General features: G+C 31.0%; 1 protein-coding gene across 1 annotated transcript; it reads right to left on the reverse strand.

The window, feature by feature from the left end:
* Positions 1-1,358: 1,358 nt before the first annotated feature.
* LOC126554266 (uncharacterized) lies at positions 1,359-2,726 on the reverse strand. Its single transcript, XM_050209354.1, has one exon. The coding sequence runs from the start codon at positions 2,724-2,726 to the stop codon at positions 1,359-1,361; it is 1,368 nt and encodes a 455-aa protein (XP_050065311.1).
* Between the last annotated feature and the right edge of the window lie 13,477 nt (positions 2,727-16,203).

Below are 16,203 nucleotides of genomic sequence, written 5' to 3' on the forward strand. Positions count from 1 at the left end.
ATATATAGTATATAAATATATAATAATAACATATGCAGTTTTTATTAGAATATGCATGAAATATGCAATATTTTTTTCAATCTTTAAAATATGCAAAAATATGCAAAAAAAAATTCATATTTCAACTGTGGAGCCTGTAAGCTTACATTTATATCTTGGTTTGCTATAAAATAGAGGCCCAGAATAAAACATGCAAATCCTATTACTTCTCTGCCCTAGTAATAATAATAATAAAAAAGTAGATCAGCACATTTCGTTAGTGGATGTTTGTCCATCGTCCCTTCGGTCCTCGGACAGGATAGTGTAATTTTACTGAAGGTATTTGATTTGAATGCAAAATGATTGCATTCGACAAAAAACGATGAGCGGACGAGGGGATCTGTTTTATTTAATTTTATTTTTTTCTATGGTGAAAAATAAAACCGTAATTATTTTATATTATCTACATAATCGTGAAGATGTACATTTTTTCTCCTTTAACCACTTTTATTTCGAGTATCATTTTGAAAATCGAAAAATAACCTCTCTAAAGCACCAGTTCAAGAACATTACCTTTCAGAAAATATGCTACACTTGTACTTTTGAGCAAGTTTAGGGGAAGAAAAAATGTTTACAGAATAAAAAATAAATAAACATTATTGTTAAACCAATACATTCCTTGCTTCGCTCAGAATTTTGATATAACAATTAATGGATTCATATTGTTAAAAAAAATAAAACAGTAAACAGTTATTTTTCCAGAAGTATGAATATGATCACTAGACAGCTTACCTCAAACTAACAAGTTTTATTTATCCATGAAAGTTATATACTAAACTAATGTAAGATAAAATCTGATCTGAAACATTTTTTAAAAATCATTAACATATTAAATTTAAATTAGACGCGTTATCCCACTAGGCTATACGTTCACGAGGTATTAAATAAGTTATTATCACATTTAAGTTTATTATTATCAGATATTTTTTTTTTTATTTCCTTATATAATAAAGCGTGAAGCAGTTCCCCGGCGGTCGCCGATCAGCGACGCACCTATAGTCCGGGCAACGAAAACTGGCCGGTGACCGGCGCGACTCTAGCGGCCATTTCCACTCAGGGGTCGTTATACTTCCAAAACTAATTGGCGCGTTTTTTTTAAATTAATTTATTACCATGGTATATTATATTCATTTATTATTATACGAATGATGGGACAAAATGGTTAAAAAAATTATTAGTATAAAACATTATTCAATATATATGTATATATTATACATACAATTTATTAATTGTTAATAATAATTGCAAAACAATCTACAAATATATTTTATATATACATTAAATAAAATAAATCATAATATAAAATAATAAAATAATAGTTATTCCAATTGCTCTGTATCTGATTCTTCATCACTGAAATCGCTATCATCAGGAATTATCGTCAAAATTATTGGTTCCATTAAGGTGTCTCTAAGGATTTCCTTTTGGTTATCTAATTCTTGTAATTGTTCAGCATGTCTTACATACTTCTCCCAATCCTCTTTGGTTACCGCATCTAACGCTTCGTGGGTAAGACGTTCGATATCCACCATCTTGAACGTATTGTTGTTTTTCGCCACTCGACTCTTAACTTGTACCCAAATAAGTTCGATTGGGTTGTATTGGCAATGGTAAGGAGATAACCGTATTACTTCGTGTCCATTTTCTAAAGCAATTTGGTCAAGCAAATATTGCTTTTCGCGTGGAATTAAGGCTTTAATTTTTTGGCGAAGTTCTGGTAACGTTTCAAGCGGGCTAAATTCAATATTTTTTTCAGTTAACCATTTTTGTACGTCAGCTTTTCTCCAATTGCTTTTTGGATAATTTTCTGCCAACGTGGAATGATATGACGCATTGTCCATAACTATGACAGACGGTTCTTCAAGATTATTTAATAGTTCAATAAACCATTTTTGAAATACTTCAGCATTCATCTGACTATGATAGTCGGCGGTATTGCCTGTATTACTACGGAATACTAGCTTGGACCCTTGAATAAACCCGTAACGAGAACATCCAGCGTGACACACGATAAGCCGACCTCCTTTTCCTGTAGGAACTTTCAAACCTTCAGTGCTACATTCATTTTGCCATATAATTGACCTCGAATGGTTTTGGTTGACCCATGTTTCGTCAATATACACGATAGGGCGATCATCTTTTGCCTTGAGCAGCGTACAAATTTCTCGAAGAAATTTACATCGAAGTGCAACAATGTCATTTCTCTCCATTAAAAATTTTCGACCATCATTACACTTTTTATAAGAAAATTTCAAATTCTTCAATAGATTTCGCACCGAACGTAAGCACCCAGTATAATTGATTTTCTGTCTTAAAGCATTCAATATTAAATTCGCAGTTGGGTACTCACCTCGATCGTAGAACTCGTGTACCGTTCTTCTAACGACATCTGAATCAAAATCGTCGAGCTCTGATACAATTTTCGCACGTTTGTAGCCTTTGCGTGGAGATTTGAATGATACAACTGACTTTGATTCATCGAGTTTATCTTCTGCATGTTTTGTTTCAGAACAAATACGTCTGACAGTGCGCTCTGACAATCCACAAGCTTCGCCGGTACGTATTTGAGCTTGTTTAAAGAAATCGGCAGTTAAATCCGGTTTTGATGACAGTTCTTTTAAATATTTATAAACATTATAAACAATTTGTTTACTCTGGCTGCGTGTATCACTATTACTTAAAGACATTTTTAATAGATCCTTGTACAAAAATGTATTCAAACACAAGAAAAAAACAAATATTCACAAAACTGATTTCAAAATCCTTGGTACAACACACCGTCTGTTACAAATGTCTGTAGCATAAAGCACAAAATCAACAGCCGTATACACTATACACGTGTACGATCCCTCCATAATACATTCCAGTTCTCCACCTGTTATATACCAGTTTTAGGGTACCTAAATTGTGAATTGAATAAGGGACAAAAAAAAAACACATGCCGTGCGCTTATTGTGTGAACATCTCGGCGGCGCGGTGCAGTTTGAGAACCCATGGCTAACCGCTGGTATAAGGCAGGCGGGTCACGGGGGTCACCGGCCAGTTTTCGTTGCCCAATCGAAACAACGCCAATCGAAAAATTAGATTTTTTCGCCAACCGCCATTATCGAAACGGACGGTACTCAATAACGCGATTATCACGACGAACGGTTCTTTTCCAGTCGATAATGCAGCTTTTCGAAAATGATTTTTACGATTTCCGTCGCATTTTTTTACTTTTCCACTCCGTTCCGTGCACGTTCGTGTACACGAGTATGATATATTATAAATATGCCTATAATATAATATGTAAAATATGTTACGAATTGGAAAGTATTCCGAGTGTACGTTGCTTTGAGAAACGTTAACAGTTCACTTTATAGTTGTATTTACCTATAATAATATGATTTAAGTATGTTACATAAAAATACCTTTATGAATAACATGTCAACAACATTTTTATGATTTTGTAAATCGAAAAATTCAAATGCTATAAAACATTAATTATTCCTGTTGTCATCGTTGGGATATTTTTTTTGCGACTTACCTTAACATCATGGAAATAGATTAATTTAGTAAACTCAAGTATTGTATACTTCACCAAAAAGTATTTCTGTGTTTGATTTATGTTGAATATGGGTAATCAAGTACCTATAATTCTGCAATTTGATTTTAATTAAATTATTATTTATTATATTTTTAATATAATTTTAATTACCTATTATATTTAATTATATTTTTATATTGTTAAAAAAAAAATAGTTAACTCCCTAATGAAACACAATATATACTATGTATGTACTTGTATATTATAATAATGAGAAAATAATACTACTGTAAAATATTATTCAATAGTGTACCTATAGTAATATATGTACATATTCAATATAATATATATTAGTTATATTATTATGTAATAGTCCACATAAAAACGGTTATTGTTGTATCGGTTATTTATTTAAGACGTTAGGTTCTAGCGATGGGCATTACCGAATGATTTGAATAACCGATTAATAGTTATATTTTACCCTAATAAACCGACTAACAGTTAGTTACAATTACCATGACCTATGACCATAGATAAGTATAATATAATAGATAGGCAACTCCCGTGTTATAAAAGTGTACCGCGTTTCAGCGCTCCCGGTGGTTGTACGAAATAACTAAATAATCGCTGCCATCGATAGTTATAGTTATCGATAATTTTCAACTTCTACTATCGATATATTTTCTTTTTATTAAATTTTTTTTAATAATTATTAACTAGAAATAAATTAAAACAAATTATTTTTTTAATAAGAGATCATATTTTATTATATATTTTAAACAATACAAACAATTTATTAAAAATATAAGAATTGTTATGGTCAAATATAAATTAACAAAAAAATTTCATAAAAAAATTATATAATACAATATTAATGAAAATGGTTAATACTTTATAAAACATAATATCTCAATATTAAAAACATAATGATCGTAAGAATCAAATTGTATATACATTAATTAAAAATAAAATAGTCACATTAATTATATACAAATTACATAATTTAGTTACATTTCTTAAAAACAGACAAAATAAACAATTTTAGGAACTAATGTTTCGGTATACATAAACTATAAAGACAAAAACTAAAATAAAATGGCACACTTAGATTAAGTTAAATTTGCCTTGAGTTTTTCTTGTTTTAGAGTGCTTTGAATACCATGTGTGGGCCAATTTTTTAACAGGATCAGTCTCATTTTCTCGCAGTTGTCTTTTTCCTACAAGTATTCTATTGACTTCGGTGCAATAATGTTGTATCATCATTTTTAATGTTAATTTGATTATGTTTTGCCGGAAATTATCTTTGTGTTCTGAACAATTTAATTCAAAAGGGAAAAAGAGTTGTTGATTTAAAGCATTAGTTTGAGTTGAAAGTATATTAGGATGAAGACAGACATTTGACATTTTTTCTCCGACAAAATGTATGATTTGTTGAACTATTGAACATAATGTAGATGATGGGTATTTTAAATTTGGATGATTTGATTGATATTCTCGAGCAGTTATTAATGAATGATGTTCGGCTACTTTTTCTGAACTAAGCTGAGCGAGGCATGGTTGACAATTTTTAAAAAAAGTTTTGTTCAGTTTTTTTACTATGAATCCAGCAATATAATTTTGAGCTTGCCCGCGGACGAAGGAAGTAGACATTGATAAATGATGTAGAGTTTGAGGTAAATCAGCACTAATGACCATTTAGTTTTCAAGTTCAGACGTTGGAGCAATGGCACTTTCAAAGAAGTTTGTGAATGAGAACAAGCTTCCTTCTGTGAAGTCTTCTTCGCAATTGTATCCCGGTGAATGAGAAGACACCAAATTGTTCAAAACTAAAGTTTTGTATGCAGAAGCAAATGCATGACAATTTGGATTTTTTGAACCAATACTTCTGATCGCACCAAAGAAGCATTCCAACGGGTCCTGATTGAGATGTCGAGGGAGTAAGGAACGTATACCATTCATACCTAATACAATGGACAGGGTTTGAAAAGCTGAAACAAACAATTTATAATGTTTTTTATTATAAGAATTATAATTAAATTTATTGATAAAATGAAATACATCTTATAGTTGTCATCCAGTTCTTGATTGTTGGAACTGACTTTTTTCTACCATTACCCAATACAAAGCTCATTGTACTCAGAATTTTCAAGCTATCTGCCCAAACAGTATGATGGATAGAATTTTTTTTGACAGCAGTACGGTACATTTTTCCATCAGTTACTTTATCAAAACTTCCATTAAGTGAATCAAAAAGCTTATCAAAAAAAGAGCATATAAACGCTGTGTCAGAAGCATCTGACCCAATGATATTACGAGCTAAAAACATTTTTGTTATTAAGTCATTAATTCACATTTCATTGTATTATAAAAACTTACATGCAAGAAAATTCATAGTAGAAGAAACTCGTTGTGAAAAAACTTGTGTAGCGTATTTCACTTTCATTTTTCCAATTTTGTCTCTAACTATATGCTGATCGGTTAGCCGTGGTAAAATCTTGCAATCTGGAATGGCACTATCCATGTGGTATAGATCTTCAAGATGTGACCACTTTGCATATTTTGTGATGTTATCAACTGTATATTCTAAGTCTTTGGTTAGAAGATTATTTCTGACACATTTCAGTAAGTGAGGGACATCATATATATGAACCAACTTCAGTCTTTCAAACCTCATAAAATTCATCATGATATTCTGAGTTGTTTTTTACATGATAAAGTTGAGTTTCATTGTTCAGAATTTTTATTGCACCAACATTTGCAGTTCCCTGGTCACTAATAGTGGCTACAACACGAAGACCTGTCAAATGAACAGCCTCAATAACCTATTAAAAATTATTGTTTATTGTATTATTAATTATTATTATTTATAAAATAATATATAATAAAATAAATTACTTGTTTCAATTGGCAAATAATTTCTTGTTGATTTGTGGCTCCCTCGCAAAATGTGTACATAATAGGCTGTTTGAATTTCTTTTTTATTCCTCGTACCATAAAGACTAATGCGTGATCAGCAATTTGTTGAGTTTTACTATGCCCCGTATTCACAAACTCATTGATTTCATCGGTAACTGTATCATAAGTCAAACCACTCGATAAGCACACTTCGTCGAATAAAACTGAACAATACCTGAAACAAATAATTGTAGGTGAAAAAAATAAAATAAAAGCTATGCTCAATTTAGCATTTTACCTTTCTGATGGCTTGAGATTTTTAACATTATCTGTAAGTACTTTCATCATCAAAGGACAAATTCCTGGTGAAATTTTAACACTAGAGAGGATGTTATTCAGTGTTCGTTTGCTTGGCAAGGTAAAAAGTTTTGCCAACATGCGATAACATTTTGGTGAACGTTTATACAAAGATAAACTTAACATTTTTTCATCCAAATTGAATCGATGTCCTCGGCTTGACTTTTTGGTCTCTCTAACTTGAAGTTTCATGAACAATGATGCAGCAGCAGTAATTTTTGGTGACAACCGTGAAACTAAGTATTTATCGTTGAACTTTTCAGCATCTCTCAGTCTTGCTTTAAACGAATTGTTTCGATTTGTGTTACGCCTACTTTGTTTAAGGAGCAAATTTGAAATTTTGTAAAACTTTCTACAAGTTGGTGTCAAACGTTTAAAATTTCTAACTCCTATTTGTTTCAAAACATCTAGAATAAAAACCAAAATTAAGATAAATACTCAATTGTTCAATCTACATGCAAATAAAAATAATTTAAAAATCTTAAAACAAATAAATAAAAATCATAAGCACCAGTTCCAGTTTTTAGGTTTCTTGTAGTTTGTTTACCATGCAACTTTTTATCATTTCCAGAATTTCTTACTTCTATTTTGTCTGCTGTTAATGCCAAAATAATCATGCAATCAAAACTAATTAACTAAATAATCATGCAATAAATAACTAATTAACTAAATAATCATGCTAGTACCATGCTATATGCATATTTAAAAGCAACAAATGTAATACAAAATGTAAATTTACTAAATATACAAAAATTTTAATTATAAATAAATTTCTAACCTATCTGGTCTGGTTCAACTGAAGATGTATCCAAAACATTAATACCAGACATCATAGAATCGTTCAACACTGTAGGTGAACTGGGACGGATCACTAAAGAATCAGCAAGATTATTTTGAGTACACATAGCAGGAGTACTATCATTAAGATGAACTGCTAAAAGAACAAAAAATTTAATAATATACCTTAAATATTAGATAAATGAAGATATAAAATTGTCCTTACCATTATCAACAACTGGTTTATGCTCAGTAACATCGTTTTGAGGCAAGTTAAGAGAAGGATATGCGTTGGCATTAAGTCTTTTGGTCCCGGGACTTGAACAATCAGCAGTAAAGTGTACAGCACAAATCACTTTTTTGGCATACACATCAAGACTATTTTGTTTTTCCAGTCCAACAATTTGCATCCAATTAAGCAGTCTTGTCATGTTGGTTTTCGGATTAGGAAAACGATGACAGACAACACCTATTTGCGCATTTGAATATTAACAAAATATTTGGTTACTTCTACAAAAATTACAATAGTACATACCCTTTGAATTACATCCCGCCACGACACACTTCGATGCGTTCTTGGATGACATAATATAAATTATAAACTTAATTGAAGCAAACTATAGTACAAGTTAAATAAAAAAAATTGTAAACTGCACGGCACACAGAACACAGCAAAAATGTAAAGTCAAAAATTGTTTACTGTAGTTTAGTGTTTTAGGTTAAAAGCAGAAGTGAACGACGAACGTGGTTGGAACGTGGTCGGCGGCGGCGGCGGTGGAGGCTGGGAGTTGTACCTGCTCCTGGTGATTGTACAATGAACTATAAAGTGGTACCAATTACTCACGGGGAGTTGCACCAACCTGCCTATGACCAACTAACATCATAAAGCTTAATGACTAGGTAATGCTATTGGAAAACAACTAATGACCAGTGTTGAGCAATATCTAGATAAATATATTTATCTTTTTATCTTATATAGATAAAAAAAATTTCAATTATATTTTTATTTTATCTATTTAAATAAAATGGTTATCTTAGATAAATTATCTAGATAATTAATATGCCGCTGAGCATTTAATTTATATGTATGTATAATTTATTGTTACTCAGCACAAATATATCGAAAAGACTTACGTAAAAAAAATAAATAAACAAATAATTAATTTAGAAAAATATTATTTCAATGATTTAATAATCGTTACGTAACATGTTTTTTCGTTGATTGAGCAGCACGCGATAATGGGTCGTTGTGTATTTTTCGTAAATAATAACGTTACGGTGGGTAGCAATGAGATTCCCTGTAAGAAACGAGTGAGAACGACGGATGTACATTATTAACTCACTGGCCGAAATGTTCCATAAATAGAACTATATATTGTAAACTTGGGTTATCATGATTATTAAAGTAATAAATTATAATAAAACCAACCACTGACTACTGAGATTAGCAAATAGATGACAGCAATAATTACTAATCAGTAATTACTAAACAGTGGATACAAACATATTCTCATAGATTTAGCTATATTAAATATTAATAAATATATATTTACCGTGATCAACGATATTCAATAAAAAGTTATAAATAGTCTCCCTACATGATAATAACTCAATAATTTTTAGTATCCTGCATTCATTCTTTACACAATATTATACAACGGTTTATACGTCTGTAACGTGCCACGTACAAACAGTAGAATGATGTCGTATCGGATAGGTTGTTGTAAAATAAATGAAGACTCTTGAAATAATTCTAAGTGTTTTTATTGAAAGTTATTCTAAGTCCAATAAATTAAATAATTAAACTTGTGAAAAATATTCTACGTCCAAATGACAAAACTATTGATCTGGGTGACGTGAAGGTGCTCGCTCTAACTCTGGTGGATCACGTCTGAAATGTGCCTAATCTGGGCCCCCTTGTATATCGTCCAGGGACTCCCGCGGTACCTTCAGGTCCCTGTTGGTCATCTGCACCTGCATCCGCTTCTTCCCACGAATTGCGTTATCCGCGCAACGTCGTGCGTCAAACAATATTCCTATCATTCTATCGGATGGTAATTGTGTGCCTATAATATTTTATACCGGGTGACAAGCATACGTGCGATGATCCGTCTTTGACCATGAACGATACCGCTGTATAATATTATTGAAGCGGTCAGCGTTTCTAAGAAAAATTACTCCGCTGTTATTGATGATCGTAGGCCTACGAAGTCTTAGGTTTACGACAACTGTACTTAAATTTAATTAAGTTTTTTGATTAGTTTTCGCCTTTCACTTCTACGCCTAAATTTACTGATCATATTTATTTTAACGAACTCGTCCGTGAGTTGCAAGAAATATTCCCCATTTTGGATTTGGTCATTTATTATCTATGTTTCGATGCTTATATATATTATATTTAATATATGAGACATCAGAGCACGTTGCACGTCTTCACTCTTCAATCACTGTTAAGAGGACGTCGAACGTGTATTTTGAATGTATAAAACAAGCTTCGGCTCTATGCACACAACACAATGCACAGATACTGTAGAAACATGGTTTTAACTCCAATAGAAAGATCATGACTTATATTATGCTTCCTCGATGAGTTTTTTTAAAAAAATGTTTTGGTTTATTTTTTACGTGAAGGGAAAAAATAAAAAAAATGACATTTTTAAGCTTGAGTATTGGTTGATACATTAAATCGATCAAAAAAATCTCTTCGAGGATACATTGGTTTTTCACCAACCATTGGAAATTATATCCTAGGCTGACAAATCATCTTCGTTCAGAATCGTTTTTCGTATTCAATGATACTCATCATTGGATTCAAATTTAACACTCCTATAATATAATAGTGATACACACGGAACCTAATGTACAGCAGAGTGGTACCCATTTACCAGCTTTTTTTTGTTTTGTTTTTTTTTTTGGCCACTAATGTTAAATAACTAGGTATTTAGTAGGTCACGTATATTTATTTATTTACGGCATATTTAACACCTAAAAAATGTATAACAGACAGAAAAAACACACATCGTTGTAAAAATAATACATAATATATCACTACTCTTAGAATCCAAAATATTTTTCGTACCTATACTTTTATAGCCAAAAAAAGCAGTTATTGGATGACATAATAGACTCGGTAAACGATGAAGATGTACAAAATAATATACCGCTATCAAATAATGATATACTAAATACTAATGAAATTGACATGTCTGGAATAAATATTCTTTACGACGAGAAAAGTCTAGGAAACTGCAGTACATCATTTTTCAATGAAAATTGTGTAGACATTCCTTATGATAAACATTCAACTCCAGTTTTTAATTTTAGAAAGTATACCTATTTATACAATTCAAATTTAAGTATTGTTTTAATAATTGTAAAATAATTTATATTATTCCTTATACGTATTAGGCGTGATTTTACTATAAATACTGGTGGAAGTAAAAATAATGACAAGTTGTCTACTATTGGCACACAAATTGATGAATTTACGAACACGTAAGATAATCTCTCGACATTATTTGACCTACCTAATATCAAAACTAAATATTAATTATGAAACCAATATTTGGAAAACTACAGTGAAACGTTTAATGAAATACCCGGCAAAAGAATCGTCGACGTATCTTACCTTTTTGAACAAATACAAAATAATAAACACGATGGAGAATTTGGTTGTACTTTTAATGATGTGTATTTTATATCAGAAGATCGACGTGGATGTTATTCGGAATTTTGATTTAAGTGTAGAATGTGCAATATAAAAATAAAAATATGTTCAGTGAAAGAATCTCCAAAGACTAATAGGTCAATCAATAAATCTTTAGTTAACAGTACAATAGCAATTGGTAAAAATTATTAAACATAAATCTATTATAAATTTCCATATTATAAATTATAATATATAATTATTGACTATTGTATTATATAGGAATAGGATACACGCAACTCAATGAATTTTTATCTGGATTAGAAATATTTCCTATGAGCTCCAAAACATATTCGAACATAGAAACTACCTTGGACACTGAAATTAAAAACACTGATTGGTTTGAAATGCTAAAGGCGAGCCAAGAAGAAAGAAAAATAGCTATTGAATCAGGTATAATCAAAGCATTAAAGACATAATTATTATTTAATTAAAAGTATCTACTATAATCTGCAATTAAAAAATCCCTATACCTTTTATAACTGTTGTGGCTAATGGACAATGGTCCGAAAGAAGTTATCGAACCAAGTACGATGCTTTTTCTGTAGTAGTAAGTTATGTTTTAAAATACGTTTCATATTTAATTTATTTTTTCTAATATTATAATTAATTTATTAGGCAAGTATAATAGGTTTTAATACTTAAAAGGTATTATTCGTTGGTATACGAAATAGATACTGTGTTGTTTGTGAAAGAGCATACAATAAAAAAGTTGATGCATCAGCACACGCTTGCTTTTTAAATTGGAAGGAAGGGGCCATCAGCATTGAAGCTGATGCCATCGTAGAGGGATTTAGGAAAAGTATAGAAACGCATGGGGTAAAATATACTAAGTTAATCGGTAAGACATAGTTATTATTAATTACTAACTAACTAACTAATAACTTATTAATAATCACATGTTTCCCATATTATACAACATCAATATAATAATAGTTATTAAATGGTACCTAACCTAACTAATATAAATAGGTGACGGGGACAGCAGAGTTACAAAACGGCTAAATAATATACTACCCTATGGACCGCAATGCAGAGTACAGAAAATAGAATTCAGAAACCACTTACTTCGTAATTACTGCCAAAAATTAATGACATTAGCAAAAAATACTGATTATCCTATTGAAATTCGAAAAAAATATCAAAAAATATATTAAGAATGAGAACAGATATTACGTGCGCTATACATTTTCGAAAATTAAAGGACAAACCAGTGAACGAAAAAATTGCAGGTAATTGCAATTTTGCAAAATGTAAAATAAAAATATTAATATTGTTATATTTTCGTAAGTTTTTGTCGGATTGTTTTATAAAAATATTTAGAATCAACTTAATTTGTATTTTATTATAGATCTTAGATTTGATATAAATAATGCTCCAAACCATCGGATTTTTGAAAATCATGAAAAGTGCTCAGAATATTTTTGTAAGAACTCTGGTGTTACACAAAATATTTCTCTAGAAGAAAAAAATAAGTATACAAAAATTAAACAATAAATCAATACAATTCTATCCCGATTAACAAATAATGCGAATAGCCTAATAGTGGACATAGACAACAACACTTGTGAACAGCTAAACAGTGTTATAAATAAATTTTTGGGAGGAAAGAGGAAAAATTTTACTCAAAAAAGTTCTTATTCTACTAGAGTACAGGCAGCTGTTGTTAGTTATAACTCAAAAGAATATTTAAGAACCGATAGGAAACATATAACACACACTAGCCCGAGTAAATATTATTTAATATAGGTACCTATACAGGGTGATTTTTTTATCAAACAACACTCATTATTTCAAAAAGTATTAACTTTTTTCAATTTTTTTTTTCTTCAAAATTTTATATTTACACTGTTCTAGAATTGTAGAACTCTTTATTATTTTTCGCTCTTATATTTATTAGGTAAACCACTATCAACTTCTGATTTTCAAATGACAACCTATACTTTAAATTTCATAAATTAAAAACTCTATTTTTTATGAATTATCACGTTAAAATTTTCATTTTTCGTCAATCCGTTGATGAGATATAGCTCCTCAAAATTAGGTAGTTTTGGGAAGGTTAGCGCAGTTCGCCCCACAAAGGTGATTACTGATTGATCATAATAAAACTTATCAGTTATAAAGACCAGAAGTTATACCTATTGGCTATTATGTAGTAAATCCGTTATCATTCGACCCAAGGTATAGCGGTTACCTGATCCTACAATAACACATGATTATTAGGTACCTATAACTAATTGAACTGCTACTGTCGATTATCGCTTCCGATCCCAATTAATCTCTTTTCTATGCCGATTACATAAAATTATCTTATAATCCGTTATCCGTTGTTACTGGTTTATCACTACTGCAGTACTGCCTATTATCAAAAAAACACAGTGTATGTGTTTACAAAATAAATAAGAGTAGTAACTGTTAATTTATGTTACAAATAAAAACTTGTTATTGTTACTCTGTCTGTACATCTGTACTCTGTACTACAGTAGCAACAATTGTTAGTTGTTTTAAACTACCGCTGAAGAAGTGTAGACACTATACTCTTAAAGTCTGTAGTAGTGTACTGTGAAGTAGTCTGTTTACCTATAAAAAAAATAATTCCTTGACTGTTACAGACTATTAAAGCATGGTGACATGGCTTCAAAGACTAATACTGCTGCCAGTAGTATACATTTGTATGTTCTGCGCACTTTTGACTGCGGAGATTGCAAAATTTTAAGGGGGATTTTTCCCCTCAAACTTTTTTTTCTCCGCTATACCAGTAAAAACACTGATTTTTAAAATTTAAACCAATTATTTTTTCCCCTGTTACACATAAAGTTTAAACAGTGTATACAATATTTATTTCCCGTGTAACACAGGCGGAGTATTCCGCTACAACCAATAAATTTTTTTCTATGTTACACATAAAGTTTAAGCAGTGTATACACACTTCATAATTATATTTTTTAGTCATGTTTTTTTTTTTAAAAAATAAAAAATAATACGTTTTGGTTCAAAATAAAAAAAAATATATTTATATACGTATTGTCTCATTATTCTAAATTAATTTTAAATTGATTATACTAGTTTTCTTACTTCCCTAGTAAAAGGTACATATTCTACAATGCGATCATGAATTAATAAACAATAAGCAGTTACACCTGAAAGATATTCTGATGCTTCAATTTCTAATTGAACATCTACTGATGAAGCTGTAGCTGAATCATTCTGTTTTGACGTATCGATAACAATAATTGGAGCTTGCGTTAGAAATGTAGATGGGCTTAATATCGGGTTCCGAATACTTTATTCATAGTACGATTCTTGAAACGATGTATACATATCATATAATAAGGTAAAATTATTTTTAGCAAAATCCAAATTTAAATTATCATAAGGATATGCTATTGAGTTTAAAAATACTTTTACATTAGTTATATTACAATGATCGAATACACCACAATCTTTTTCTAACGAATTTTTACGTCACTTTTGTAATCCGATTATAATGAATCGAGGTTTTTCTAATTTTGAAGCAGTTTTTAGGTTCCATACTACTTTTTTTGTGGTTCCGAGTTCAGGATATTCAAAAGTTTCAAAAGATCTGAACGGGATAAACAAACTTTTTTCTTTTTCAATAACTTTTAATAATTTTAACCTTACTTCATCATCAACAGTAATATGTGGAACCTTCCAAACTATTTCATTCAAAACAACTTTTCCAGAATTTGTACTTCCACTAGTAATTACTTTTAGAGCGATTAAATCGCTATGACTTCGAGTTAATATTAGTTCTAATCTAGAATTAACTAATATCTTTTTAAAGTCTTCAAATAGACCTAACCAATATTTCAACGGAATGCATGCACTAAATTCTCCATTATTATTTGCTGGGTTTGAACTATTTTTAAATATCCAACCAGCATTTTCATAACAATTATAATTATCAGGTGTACCTGATAGATAACCTTTTAACGAACTGGTAATACCAAGTACACGTGTACTATCTACTTCTATTCCATTGATTTCAAGTCGTATTTGTTCAAAGAGATAGGAAAAACCGTTATTAGTAAGTTTTACTTTTCCAGCATCTGATACTTGACCTTCTAAATATATAAAGCTAGTAGGTGTAAAATGGGGCTTCTGGAACCTGAGCTTCTGAGCCGCTGAGCCTTGCTGAGCCGCCGCCGTAGCTGAGCCGCCGCCGCCCCCACCCCCGCCGCCACCGTCGTCCCCGTCCCCGCCCCCGCTTCCACCACCGCCGCCGCCGCCACCGCCGCCGCCACCACCATGGTTATCATATTATTGTACTATATTACCGTACACATATTACCGTACACATATTAATGTATATTCAACAGTTATCATACACAGAACTATTTTATCATATATTCAGCAGATAACGCTATCTGTCCCTGTTGTTGTTACCGGCATATTACCATTTGAAAAATTATAGTATAACAAGCATGTAGAGTCTTGTCTGCATTACAAACAATAGTATTATTCAATAATCTAACATGTTCTGACATGCATACTTTAAACCTGTAGAAGAAATCCCTACCATAAAATATACATGTGAGGGTTTCAAAATCTGAAATGAAATCAGTCTATCACCACTCTTCGTTCGATTAAGTGCGTTGTTTTGTGATTAAATTTTTGAATATGGCTGGTTCGATTGAAAACATGCGTGCTGTTTACAAGAAGAATGTTTTTACATATGTGCCTCCGTCACCACCGGCTAACCTAATCGATTGCAGTAATTTTTTCCTTGATTTTTCATCTCGCAAGTTTTTAAACATCGGACTCGATCCGACAGATGAATTCAACACCGTGATTCACATTATAACACCATCACGTTTTGTAAATATTTCCGCCGATTTTCTCAAACGTATTTTCCGACTTATGGGGAACATTTTATCATTTA

This window comes from Aphis gossypii, unplaced genomic scaffold (genome assembly GCF_020184175.1).
Source record: "Aphis gossypii isolate Hap1 unplaced genomic scaffold, ASM2018417v2 Contig00458, whole genome shotgun sequence".
NCBI classification, from domain to species: Eukaryota; Metazoa; Arthropoda; class Insecta; order Hemiptera; family Aphididae; genus Aphis; species Aphis gossypii.

Excerpts from the sequence above, each read along its gene's own strand:
- LOC126554266 (XM_050209354.1), bottom strand. The coding sequence starts at position 2,726 with ATGTCTTTAAGTAATAGTGATACACGCAGCCAGAGTAAACAAATTGTT.